Source organism: Melopsittacus undulatus, chromosome 4 (genome assembly GCF_012275295.1).
Source record: "Melopsittacus undulatus isolate bMelUnd1 chromosome 4, bMelUnd1.mat.Z, whole genome shotgun sequence".
Lineage (NCBI taxonomy): Eukaryota > Metazoa > Chordata > Aves > Psittaciformes > Psittaculidae > Melopsittacus > Melopsittacus undulatus.
This window is the reverse complement of record NC_047530.1, coordinates 16,928,736-16,940,925: the sequence shown is the minus strand read 5'-3', so window position 1 is coordinate 16,940,925 and position 12,190 is coordinate 16,928,736. Positions and strand designations below refer to the sequence as shown.

General features: G+C 43.2%; 1 protein-coding gene across 7 annotated transcripts in view; it reads left to right on the top strand.

Moving 5' to 3' along the window:
• ZFYVE1 (zinc finger FYVE-type containing 1) overlaps positions 1-8,044 on the top strand; it is a 28,869-nt gene extending 20,825 nt beyond the window's left edge. For all 7 annotated transcript variants that reach the window (XM_034061999.1, XM_031049365.2, XM_031049364.2 and 4 more), the window contains exons 6-13: positions 807-913; positions 1,864-1,972; positions 2,542-2,639; positions 2,743-2,860; positions 3,226-3,396; positions 4,064-4,244; positions 4,754-4,867; positions 5,956-8,044. In XM_034061999.1, the coding sequence (XP_033917890.1) occupies positions 807-913; positions 1,864-1,972; positions 2,542-2,639; positions 2,743-2,860; positions 3,226-3,396; positions 4,064-4,244; positions 4,754-4,867; positions 5,956-6,188 (1,131 nt within the window). In that variant the 3' untranslated portion in view covers positions 6,189-8,044. The remainder of the gene's footprint in view (positions 1-806; positions 914-1,863; positions 1,973-2,541; positions 2,640-2,742; positions 2,861-3,225; positions 3,397-4,063; positions 4,245-4,753; positions 4,868-5,955) is intronic.
• Positions 8,045-12,190: the final 4,146 nt, after the last annotated feature.

The window sequence follows — 12,190 nt, the reverse complement described above, 5'->3', positions numbered from 1 at the left end:
AAAGTGGTTGCTGTGTTCACATCATTACTGATTACACATTAATGTCTTTGCTTCCCTTACTGAAGACACAAGGTTTGCCATTGATCTGTGTTCACCTTCTCTAACTTTTGAACCCATTAACCAGCATCAGTCACGCTTGAAAGAGATCTTAAAGCTCATTTCCTTGAAATTCTGTGAGATAGATGTCTATTTAGAGATCTTATCTGAGGGAAGCTATGGTAAGAGACATATGCATATCTGTGTGTATCTGCAGTCAACCCTTGTTAGGCAGCAGAGATGCCACCCCACACACACTCCCTGGGAGGGGAGAGGGAGGAAGGGAAAGAAAGGCAGCCAGAGAAGAGCAAGTGTTCAAGAGGCCAGAAGAAAGCTCAGGGCAGCACTGAGGGGCAAAGCATATGTCCTCCTGTACTGTGAGAAATGGCTCTGTGGGTTTAATTCTAGAGGTTTCCAGAATGCAAAGCCTTTTTAGCACCTGCTGTTTTGGGCATGAGTTGTATGCACAGAGGTGGATGTAATTTTCCAGTATCTGTTTCTACTGTAAAATTCAAAGTAGGAGGCAGGAGGAGAAAAGTAAGTATTGTACAAGCATTCAGGTCACTTTCATACAAGTGCAAGATTGTTGTCTTGCATGGTTTCTAATCCTTGCCTTGGTTCCAGGTTAGTAAGACTTTCATTAGCTGCATGCTATCTCTGCCTGTCCCTCCCGTGGGGGAGGGGAACCCATGCTTTTGCTTGGAAAAGCTTTCAGAAAGTAGCTGCATTGCTCTCAGTCAGTTACCACTTCACTCTTTTCTGTTTGACAGGCTTTAAGTGACCGATTCAGTGGGGAGATCCCTGATGACCAGATGGCTCACAGCTCTTTCTTTCCAGATGAATATTTCACGTGCTCCTCTGTGTGTCTCAGCTGTGGGTAAGTAGATGAGAAATGCACCCTCATCCTTCTAAAAGATAGTGCTGTCCTGGCCTGCAGCCACAGAATTTAAAGTTTCCATGATGTCTTAACACCTGACATCACTTATCATCAGCGAGTACTTCCAGGCAGAATTAACTTGAAATTCCACTTATGTGAACTGGACAACTGTTATTGCTGTATCCCAGCTGGATGCATGGTCTTTGCCTACTCTTTTCTATTGTATAGCTACAAACCTGTTCTGCCCATATCTTTTCTCCAGTGCACAAAGGACAGGAAGAAAGTGTGTCTAAAAAAATACTGTGAAATTTCCTAGAATTATTTTTCCTGCCATTTTTATTGCCTAAACAGTATAATAATCCTAAAGGACACATCATGGACCTGGGCTGTGTTCAGTGTCTAGATCTAAGTGGAGCTCCAGGTTTGATTGGAGCTTGGCCTGTAGCTCTCTGGGAAGAGCCCAAAGATTGGGCAGTAGAATGGCAGTCAGTGTTCTGAGTTTGTGAGGTACTATAGCAGTGTGTTGTTATGGCTATGCTTCTAGAAACACTTTTTCTCAAATGTGATACAGTTCTATTTTCTTTCTTTTCTATGCTCATTAGAGAATTTCTAGCAGATACTTGCAAAGGCTGCAGTGTTAACTCTGTCCTGGTTGATTTCCAAACTTGGTTAGTCCTTCCTAAAATTCTCTGTGAAACTCAGATTGGCTACAGTGGCCATTTCCTGCACTGACGAGTTGTGTAGTGGTGCTTTTACTGGGAAACAGTTGCTCCATCTCCTTCCAAAGAGCCTGTCTTTCAGTGATCAGTGATGTCATTGCTGTATGAATAGTTGTGAAAATGCCTTGGGGTTAAGATGTCTATACAAATGCAAGATAGTAACATGACCTCTTGGTGATATCTGTCCAGTATCTAACAGCATCAACACATGGTTTGCTTTTGCATATTCAGGTGTGGCTGCAAGAAGAGCATGAACCATGCAAAGGAAGGAGTCCCTCATGAATCCCAAAGTCGATGCAGATATTCTCACCAGTATGATAACAGAGTCTATACTTGCAAGGTGAGTAATGGTGCAAGGATAAGGTCTGGAGAATGGAGAAGGAAAGCATGGTCCAGTAAATAAGGAGTATCACAGGCATGTGCCTGTTTTCCTGCATTTTTTCAAATGGGAGAGGTGCTTATGGCCTTTACAAGAAAAAATCATCTCCGCTGAACTTGTATTTTTGCTTGGAGAGGTCATCACCTCTGTGTGCTGTGTCATTTGCTAGCAAAATAGTGAATCCAGCTGCTCTCAGCCTAGGGGATGTTGACCTTCTATGTACTTGATGTGATTATACTTATTTGCTTATGCCCATTGCTTGGTATTAGCCAGTTTTTCCAAAGGATGAGTGCAGGAGACAGGAAAAGTTTCAGCTACTATCATGGTTTTTATTGTAGGAGTATTTTCTTGATGTCACTATTGGTAGTGGATTTGGTTTAGTTTCGCTTTTAAATCAGTTCTAATGAGTGCTCTCCTTTGCTGTGGAGACCACTGTATGCTGGTTATATGCTTTATGTGGCCAAACATCTGTAAGACCTGGAGCCTGGGAGTCCGAAGAGTGAAGTTTTAATCGATCTGTTCTGTTATAGGCCTGTTATGAACGAGGGATGGAAGTCAGCGTGGTGCCAAAAACTTCTGCTTCCACTGACTCCCCTTGGCTGGGCCTTGCCAAGTATGCTTGGTCAGGGTGAGTTCTGCAGCTAAGAGCTCTCTGTTCTGTTGTCTCTATGCTGCCTGGTGGACTGGACTTCCAGTATCTCACGGAGGTAACCCCTCTTTCCCTTCTGCAGGTATGTGATTGAGTGCCCCAACTGTGGGGTGGTGTACCGCAGCCGACAGTACTGGTTTGGCAATCAAGATCCTGTGAACACTGTAGTGAGAACAGAAATTGAGCATGTCTGGCCAGGGGTAAGTCTGGTTACTGGGTAGTCTTTGTGTATGTGTGCAGTCATGCACATGTTAATAATGATTCTTCGGGACGTTGATGGAGAAAATGGGTCGGCTTTCATTACAGCTGGTTCCTCCTCTGCAAAAGTCTTCTGTCATCTTTTGGCTGTCTTGAAATAGCTAATTTGTCAGTTTATGAACACTTTGTGTGTTGTGTGAATCTTACACCATTAAAACCTACCCCTGTGTTTCAAAGCAGGGCTGGTGAATTTTTTCTCCTGCTTGCTTTCCAGTTTAACAGGAGCAGTGGGTTGCAGAGCCATCTGCATCTAAAAGAACGAGGTTTCCCTGGTTTTATTTTCAAATTAATACCAATTTTGTTACAGACTGACGGGTTCCTGAAAGACAACAACAATGCAGCTCAGCGTTTGTTGGATGGCATGAATTTCATGGCGCAATCAGTATCTGAACTTAGCCTGGGACCCACAAAAGCTGTGACTTCCTGGTTGACAGACCAGATTGCCCCAGCTTACTGGAGACCCAACTCTCAGATCCTGGTAAGTAGCAGCTGCTGTAGAGAAAAGTTTTGCATAGTTAAAACCCCTTTTCCTCACCCTTTCAGTAATTTGGTGTTTTGCAGAGTCCAAATGCTCTTTGTTTTGTTGCAGCCAGCCTGAGACTGTTTCTCCCTACTTTCTGTGAGCTCCTTTCCCAGCAGTATTGCAGAAAATCCTGGCTTGCATGAATTTACTCTTCAAAGCAAAGAATCAACATCTTGAATCTAGCTACTGCAGTCGATAGTACTGGTTTTATAGGTGCAGAGATTAAACTCTGATTTCATACCAGGTGCAGAAAGCTGGCCCCAAAAATTCAACTAGGAAAGGATTCCCTGTATTTTGCAGGAAACACGTACTTTTTCAACAAAAACTGCCTTCTGAATTCTTACCCCCCAAAGATCAAATGCCATTCAGCTCTTCATGATGTGGTTGTAATTATTTGTGATTTTGAAGGAAGGGGTTATAGCTATCTATTGGCCTAACCACTGTCCCCGTCTGAATCATTTCCCTGGGGTAAAGTTTTTTGGGCTGTTAGCTCCCAAGTCTTGGGTATAACTATATTTTTCACAATTTCAGTCCGAGTCTTGCCATTTTTGGGATTCTGCTGTCAGTTTTTCTAATAAGGAAGATCAGACTAACCCGTTTTTCTCTGTTTTGTTCTGTTTAGAGTTGTAATAAGTGCAACGCTCCTTTTAAGGATAATGACACTAAACATCACTGCCGGGCCTGTGGAGAGGGCTTCTGTGATGGATGTTCTTCCAAGACCCGTCCAGTGCCTGAGCGAGGCTGGGGGCCAGCACCAGTGCGTGTGTGTGACAACTGCTATGAAAACAGGGGCATCCAGTTAGGTAATTTTGACTTAATCGTGACAGAATTATCCTTGGGCAATTGTTAGTCTGAAGTCTTTGTCCCTGGCTTCTGGATCCTAACCATTCCCATTGGGTGTAGGCAGTGTTGTTCAAAATGGGCTTTGGCTTAGAGATTTTAATAGGGTAGTTCAAGAGCTCTGTGTGTTTTGGCAGGAAGATGGCCTTTGCAATGAGCTACCAGGTATCTGACCCCCTGATAAAATTACTGTCTAACTGGATCTTTGTTTTTCCAGTACCTGCTGATCGATGGTGTGCAGCTAGCAGGAGAGCAGGGATCCTGCTATTTCAGCAGGCTGTGTATTTTGTGCCTTATTGCTGAAAAGAAAGTGGAAACTGCAATCCAGGATTTGGGGTGTGGGAGATAAAGGCTGAGGAGAGGCTCCAAGCTACCTGTTTGCTACTGTTTTTTTGAAAATGAAAATTAACTGAAACTTTGCAGAAATTGTGCTGGCCTTAGGAGTTGAGCCCTCTACACTTGTGTCATGCAGATGTAGCTGAGCTGCCTTCAGATGAGGAAGGCGGGACCCTTATTGCCAGGAAGGTGGGAGAAGCTGTGCAGAACACTCTTGGAGCAGTGGTGACAGCCATGGACATTCCCTTAGGTGAGCTCTGTTCTTTTCTGGTAGATTGTTTAATTTTTCTTTTTGTCTGGAGGCATTTTTGTTTTCACAGAGCAAACCTTCTGATTAAACTTCAAGTGTTTGTGTGACAGGCTGGCACCTCTGCTGCACATACCACTGCTGGTTGAGAGTTCTACAGCCCCCTGACTTCTCTCGCTTGATGTTTCCTCTTGGTTTTCAGCACTTTCCTCAGTTCACACCTTCTCTTTCCTCCCTGTTGTGCAAATCTGTGTGCACCAAGCTGTGAGTAATTCATGTTCCCCTGATGCATCACTGCAGTGACCTGCCAGCTGGAGTTCCCTAAAGACTGGCTAATTAGGAAGCATTTTATCAGGTTTGGTTTTCTTCCAGAGATGCTGAGTGCCTTTTAAGTGTGTTCTTGGGTACTCTGGCACTTGGTACTTCTGCAAGGGAGGGCTGAGAATGTGAAGCTATCTGGGTTGGTAATTATAAGAAAGTAAAGTTATCTTTAATGATGAGCTTTGTATAGTGAACATTTGCTTTTTCAGGTGCTGGTAGCAGTGCAGGTATGTTAGCAAACACTTTACATTTGAATCTTCTGTTGTCAGACTGGACTGCCTACTCATGGCACAAATCATCATTCCACTACTTTGCCTATGGATGTCCTGCCATCACCCTTGTGGGTGTTTGTTGTCTGACCCAGTAAAAAGCAGAATAACAACGCATTTGTCAATTCAGGCAGTACATGTGTTTCTGAATGTTTGGTTTGGTGACTGCTTTTTTGGCCACAGCTGAAATTGAAGGTAGGGAAAAGCAAGTGTCTCAGCCTCTGGAAGAGTGTGAGTGAGGTAGAAATGCTACCATTTAAGGAGAAAGAATCTTATTCCTTTGAAGAGAGGTGGAATACTGGAGAATGGCAGAATAGCCTAAAGAGCTACCTGTTGCACTGAAGTATTCTGTCAGTAGGTCTTTTCCCCTTAATGGCAGTGGTATGACTTGCAGTGTGTGAGTGCTTTTACTGGAGTACATTCTTGACATGCCCATGTTCACAGATTATTTTCTTCTTCCTCTTTCTCATCCCACCTCAAACCTCACATTGTCCTCCATAGGTCTGGTAAAAGATGCTGCCCGACCTGCCTACTGGGTACCAGACCATGAAATCCTGCACTGCCACAACTGCCGGAAGGAATTCAGTATCAAACTCTCCAAGCACCACTGTCGGGCCTGCGGTCAGGGATTCTGTGATGAATGCTCACACGATCGCAGAGCAGTTCCCTCTCGTGGATGGGATCACCCAGTCCGAGTTTGCTTTAACTGCAATAAAAAGCCTGGTGACCTTTAACCGCAGGCTCTTCTCCTAATCTTTGCAATTCCTTATGTTCTCAGGGTTACAAATGAAAATATCTGGTCTCCCTTTCACTTCTTAACGTGTTGCAGCCAGAGTGCATGTTTCCAGTTTCTGGCCTCCTCTTGTGCTATATCCATCTTGGAACACTGGGAATGAGCTTATGTTCAACCTCTAGGTTTTAATGTCCACTGGAGAAGGGAGGGAGCTCCCTTATAAATGAAAGAACAAAAATCCAGTGTATTTTATTCTAATTAAAAAAATTATAGGTATCTATATATATATCAACTATGTCTAATTTAGTATATTAAGAATACGGTTGGCTAATGAAGCTTTGAGTATTCCTAGTTCAAATGATGGATGGTGTTCCTTACTATATTGGATCAGACATACGGCCTTCTGATTCTTCCTTTGGAACATCTTGCTGATCACAGTGTCCTGTGAGGAAGGTTTGGATTCTGTGCTGCCAGGAAATCTCCAGGGTTGATATAAGAATTACACCCTACACCTGGAGGTGCCATAATTCTGGCCATGGAATTAATCAAGAAACCCACATTCATTAGCAAGTTTGTGTGAACTGTGATATGAGCAGTGGTCTTGCAGTGCAAGAGGTATCAAGTTTGGAGTAGAGACCAGTAGAGCTCTGAAAGGAGAGCAAATCATATGGCACAAGGCAAAGCATTCTGCTTTTGTCTTCTCAGCTTCAATACCAGATCAAAAGGTAGCAGGGTCTTGCTCTCCCTGACGATGTTCTCATGTACTCAGGTGTTTTCAAGTTTCTCTGCCAGCTTGTTGCAGTTAGAAGTTTTGTCCAGAGCAGAGCAAGAGAACAAGTTTTGTTGGCAATTCTGATATACAAAGTTTGAGTTGTTTGAATTGTGGTGACTTTTGGTTTCCCCCACTTTTTAAGTGATCCCATAGTCTCCAGAGCCTCTGTGATCTCAGATGTGGTTGCATAGAAACTACACAGATTTGACTCATCCTTTTTCTAATAATATGAACTTACAAATCCACCTGGAAGATGGGAATCTTTCTTCTTTGCTCCTAGCAACTGGCACTCATTGGACTTCATCCTTTTATTAGAGGACTGCAATGAATTCACTGATTTTATTATAAGCACCACTTAACCTAACTAATGGTCTCTTGTACTGTGGATTTGTGGTTCCAGTTATAAGAAGTAAGAGACTGTTGTGGATTAAACTACCTAAAATTCTCCCTTCTTGGCTTATGCAGACAAGAATTCTGCCGCATGAGAATTGTCTCCTGGAGTGGCTGGAGTTTGATGCAATGTCCTGGAACTGTGGTATTTTTTTCCCCAGCTTATTACATGTGCTCTTGTGTAGATGAGTGCCCATCATCCTGTTTTAGGACTGTATTATTAAATTAACTACTATAAAAGACTTTATCTTCCGAACAAGCGTACTGACTTTTTCCTTGTAATGAGTGGTTCTCACTTTGTGTCTGAAAGAACGTACAAAGTGAATGCCCCCTTGCAATTACATCCAGCCTACACATGGAAGTAGACTTAGAAGATGTTCCAGGACACCTTCGGTACTGGCTGAGTTCACTGGGGACTGTCTAATGTTCTTGTAAGCAAAGTCTGCCATAAACTGACAGTTGCCTGAGGGAGGGCACAAGCTTGTAGAAATCCTCTCTCAAAAGACGTTCTGCACATCCAGCATAATACTGTGCTTCAAAGTATTTTTATTTTTTTAAGGAGTGAGCAATGTGTTCTTGATCTTTAGGCTGTGCCCTGTGTGCTGTTTTATGCATGTAGCTTTACTACCATGTTAATGCACAAAGAGAGCAGCCATGACATTCCTTGTATAAAATCTTTGGCATCTGTTTCAACAACTTGTCTGACTTTTCTTTTTTTTTTTTTCCTTGTCACAGACAGAATTACTGCTTGGTCAAAGAGAAAATACGGCCTAAACACCTTTAGTGTATGTGTGGTCTTAGGAACTTAGCAGCCAGTCAGTATGCAGAGCCCATTCTTGATTGATTATCCCAAAGCAGAATCTTTGATGCTGTTTCTCAGCAAAGCAAAATCTTACGTGGTGCTTAAACTGCAGCAGGCTTGAGTTTACTGTTTCTGAACCATGGTGAGAGGATTATGAAGTTTAACCATGCCAAGTACAAGGTCCTGCACCTGGGTCAGAGCAATCCCAGGCACAGGTACAGGTTGGGCAGAGAAGAGATTCAGCACAGCCCTACAGAGAAGGACTTGGGGGTGTTGGTTGATGAGAAAATGAACATGAGCCGGCTTCAGTGTGTGCTTGCAGCCCAGAAAGCCAACTGTATTCTGGGCTGCATCAAAAGGGGAGTGACCAGTAGGTTGAAGGAGGTGATCCTGCCCCTCTACTCCGCTCTTGTGAGACCTCACTTGGAGTATTGTGTGCAGTTCTGGTGTCATAGAATCATAGAATAGTTACGGTTTGAAAGGACCTTAAGATCATCTAGTTCCAACCCCCCTGCCATGGGCAGGGACACCTCACAAAGGACATGGAACTGTTGGAACAAGTCCATAGGAGGGCCACGAGGATGATCAGGGAACTGAAGCACCTCCCATATGAAGACAGGCTGAGAAAGTTGGGGCTGTTCAGCCTGGAGAAGACAAGGCTGCATGGAGACCTCATAGCAGCCTTCCAGCATCTGAAGGGGGCCTATAGGGATGCTGGTGAGGGACTCTTCATTAGGGACTGTAGTGACAGGACAAGGGGTAACGGGTTAAAACTTAATAAGGGGAAGTTTAAATTGGATATATGGAAGAAGTTCTTTACTGTAAGGGTGATGAGACACTGGAATGGGTTGCCCAGGGAAGTAATGAATGCTCCATCCCTGGCAGTGTTCAAGACCAGGTTGGACAAAGCCTTGGGTAGCATGGTTTAGTGTGAGGTGTCCCTGCCCATGGCAGGGGGGTTGGAACTAGATGATCTTAAAGTCCTTTTCAACCGTAACTATTCTATTATTTGGGTTCTTTGTTTTCCAAAATGAAAAGCTATCTGTAAGGTGTAAGTTCACAGCTGTTTTCTGTACACAAGAGCTAGTATATGCTGTGTGAGTTTTCAGAGTATGGAATGTGGTTATTAAAATGGGTTAGCTATTTAAAGGTGATAGATGCATATTTTAGCAGAGCCCAATGCTCTTTGGTATTAACACATTAGGATTCAATAACAAAAGGACCTGAAGGCAAGGGAGTATAAATCCTAGCAGTAGAAACCTATGAATAGTTTTATTCCTAAATTGATCCCCTCTCATTTTTCCTGCTCATTTATTTTCCTGCCCCGTTCCTCACAGGGGGAGTTGCATTCACTGAGGTTGGCAGGGGTATCTTATGTTCCTGCCTGTGTCACTTGTGAATCAGGCCTTTGGTTGTATTCCTGAAAACATGACAACCCTGGCTGGTTTTTGATGTCAACGAGAGTCTAATTGGCGAAATAAGCACCATCATTGTATTGGATCTGCCTTGCATTTATGCTAGGTGTGTACCTGCCGTGGCTGTGCTGACACATTCACCCATGTCCCTTTGGCTTTGGGTAGCCTGGGCTTTAACACTGCAGGACTCTGGCTTCCCACCTGGTCATACAGACACTGCTATTCATCTTCTTCCTTTAGCATAACCAGCCCAATAAGGCTGAAGTTCTACTATCACACTGTTTTGCAGTCTCTCATGTTCATGTTTCCTTGTCAGCTTATGTCAGTCACTGTAACTCCATGTATTCTGGCATTGTCCTCGCATTAGGTTTAGTGCTGATTGCTGTAATATAATTTGGCACCAACAGATATGTCTTTGCCTGTCAGTAATTTGAGAACAGAGTTATTTGGACAAGCAATAGAACTGTCTGGCTTTTGTACTCCTGCTTTAGCTGAGCACTCTTTTTGGTGAAGCAATGTTGAAGTATATATTCTGTCAGTTACAGCACATAGTATGTCATAACTGTTCATAGTGTGGGCACATCAACAATGAAATCATGGCAATGCCAAAATAAAAACTAATTAGGAGGGCTTTCAAAATCAACAGTGTAATGTGACAAAGCAAAACTAGAATGGCAGCTAGGGAGTTATCTTAAGCCAAAACTAAAGTGTATTCCACTTTTTTACTTAATTTTTATTGGCTATAACTCAGGCAAATAATAAAGCAACATGGCTGTTATGTTAATAAGTTATATATATGAAAAAAGTCTTCACGTAGAAAATGTCTCAATTGTGGCATTACAAAAATTCTGATGTCAATAATGCCTGGAGATGTTGAAGCACCCTCATTTCTGACACTTTGGAAACCTGGCTAAATCTGGTTCTGCTTAAAAGGCAGTTTTACAGCAGTTCTGGAGAGAAGCAGGAGTAGATATATGACAATGTACAGATGATGACTTGTCAGGAAGGCATCGGAGTGCTTCACAGCTACTGTGGTATTAACAGAACTGCAGATATAGAAGCAGTTGTTCGAACAAGAAAAGCCAGGTGACCTTTATTGTAGTTTCAGACATTACCTAAAATGATTTATCAACTTTGAGCCTTGGCTTCCATTTTTGAAACATGAAACTTTAAATACGCAAATGGAGCATCTTTCACCCAGAACCCATCTAGGAAGTACGTTGGTTTGGTGTTGATTACTTGAGTCAGCTCACAATATATGTAGTGTACATAGTATATGCAAGCAGCTACCTGCAGCTGAAGGTTTGTGCACCAAAGCCGAACTGTCCATGGCCAAGTTGTAACCAGCAGCTACTGTAAGGGGACAGCTGGAGACTATGTACACATTTGGGTTTGAATTCTCAGAGCTTTCTGAGAAGCTGAGGCAAATATGGAATTTTGATGCTGTAGCAGAGAGGAAGGGTGCTGCAGTTGTGTACTTTTTAACAGCCTCTGGGGCCCAGCTATTGCAGCATAATGAAATAGTTTAACATACTTCAGCCACTGCCTACAGGCTGTTTGCTGTTTGTCATTGAAGCCAAATTGCTTCTCTTGCCCTGCCTGCCCGCTCCTTTCGTACTGCTCTTGTAGGCTTAATTAGAAGTGTTGGCTGCAAAAGCAGTAGTTGTGTGAATGGGTTTGCAGGGACACGTGTGTGAGTTTAGCTCCTGGAAACAACAGGGAGGAACATGAGTATCTTTTATGAGGTTTGCCTAAAAGGGAACACAGAAAAGAAGCCATCTTCCATTATGTAAGATGCCTTTCTGCCACAGTTTCCAGTTGGTGCTTCCCACGGTAACTGGGCACGGTTGTTGCATGCTCTTGTTCTTGCAGAACAGGCATTACTGGAGGTAAGAGCACTGAAAGGAATTTAAATGCTAATTTAATTTTTTAATCAATTCTGACTTAAGGGAGTTCACGATCTTTGTGGTTTGCTAGCTGCAAATACTTGAATCACACACATTTACTAGGAAGAACATCAATATGAAGTATGTTTCAACTTGAGCTGATAATCAGATGTAACATGGAGTTTGAAGGGGGAGATGGGGTTAGCTACATTCCAATTTCCTGGACAGATAGTTAATACTGCATACTGCAACTAAGCAAGTCAATGCAAGTGCCTTTGAAAGTTGTACTGTATGCACTGATCACTGTGCATGCAACAAAAAATGTCCCATATTAACATAACCAAGACAAATTGCAGAGTATTTTCTCAAATCGAAAAGCAAGCCAGGGATCAGGTCTCTTGGTTAGCCAAGGGCAGTACAGGAAAGGGGAAGAGAAGAATAGGGGACCTTGGTCTTGTACAAGGTCTGTAGGAAGAAGCAGCACAGGGCATGCTATGAGCAGCATCCACCCTGCTTTGTGTGGGCAAGGAGGCTCTACAGAGGAACGATAGAGCCAGAGGTGTCAGAGGAGCCACAGCTATAATGAATTTACAGCTCCATCTGCCAGCAGGGGAAACAGCAGTTTGCAGTTAATGCATACAGGACAGACTGGTGGGGGGGCAGGGGGGAGGAGAGGAGGGAAGGTTGATGAAGACACAGATGGTATCCCAGGCATGAGCACTGCACTGGGTACTCTCA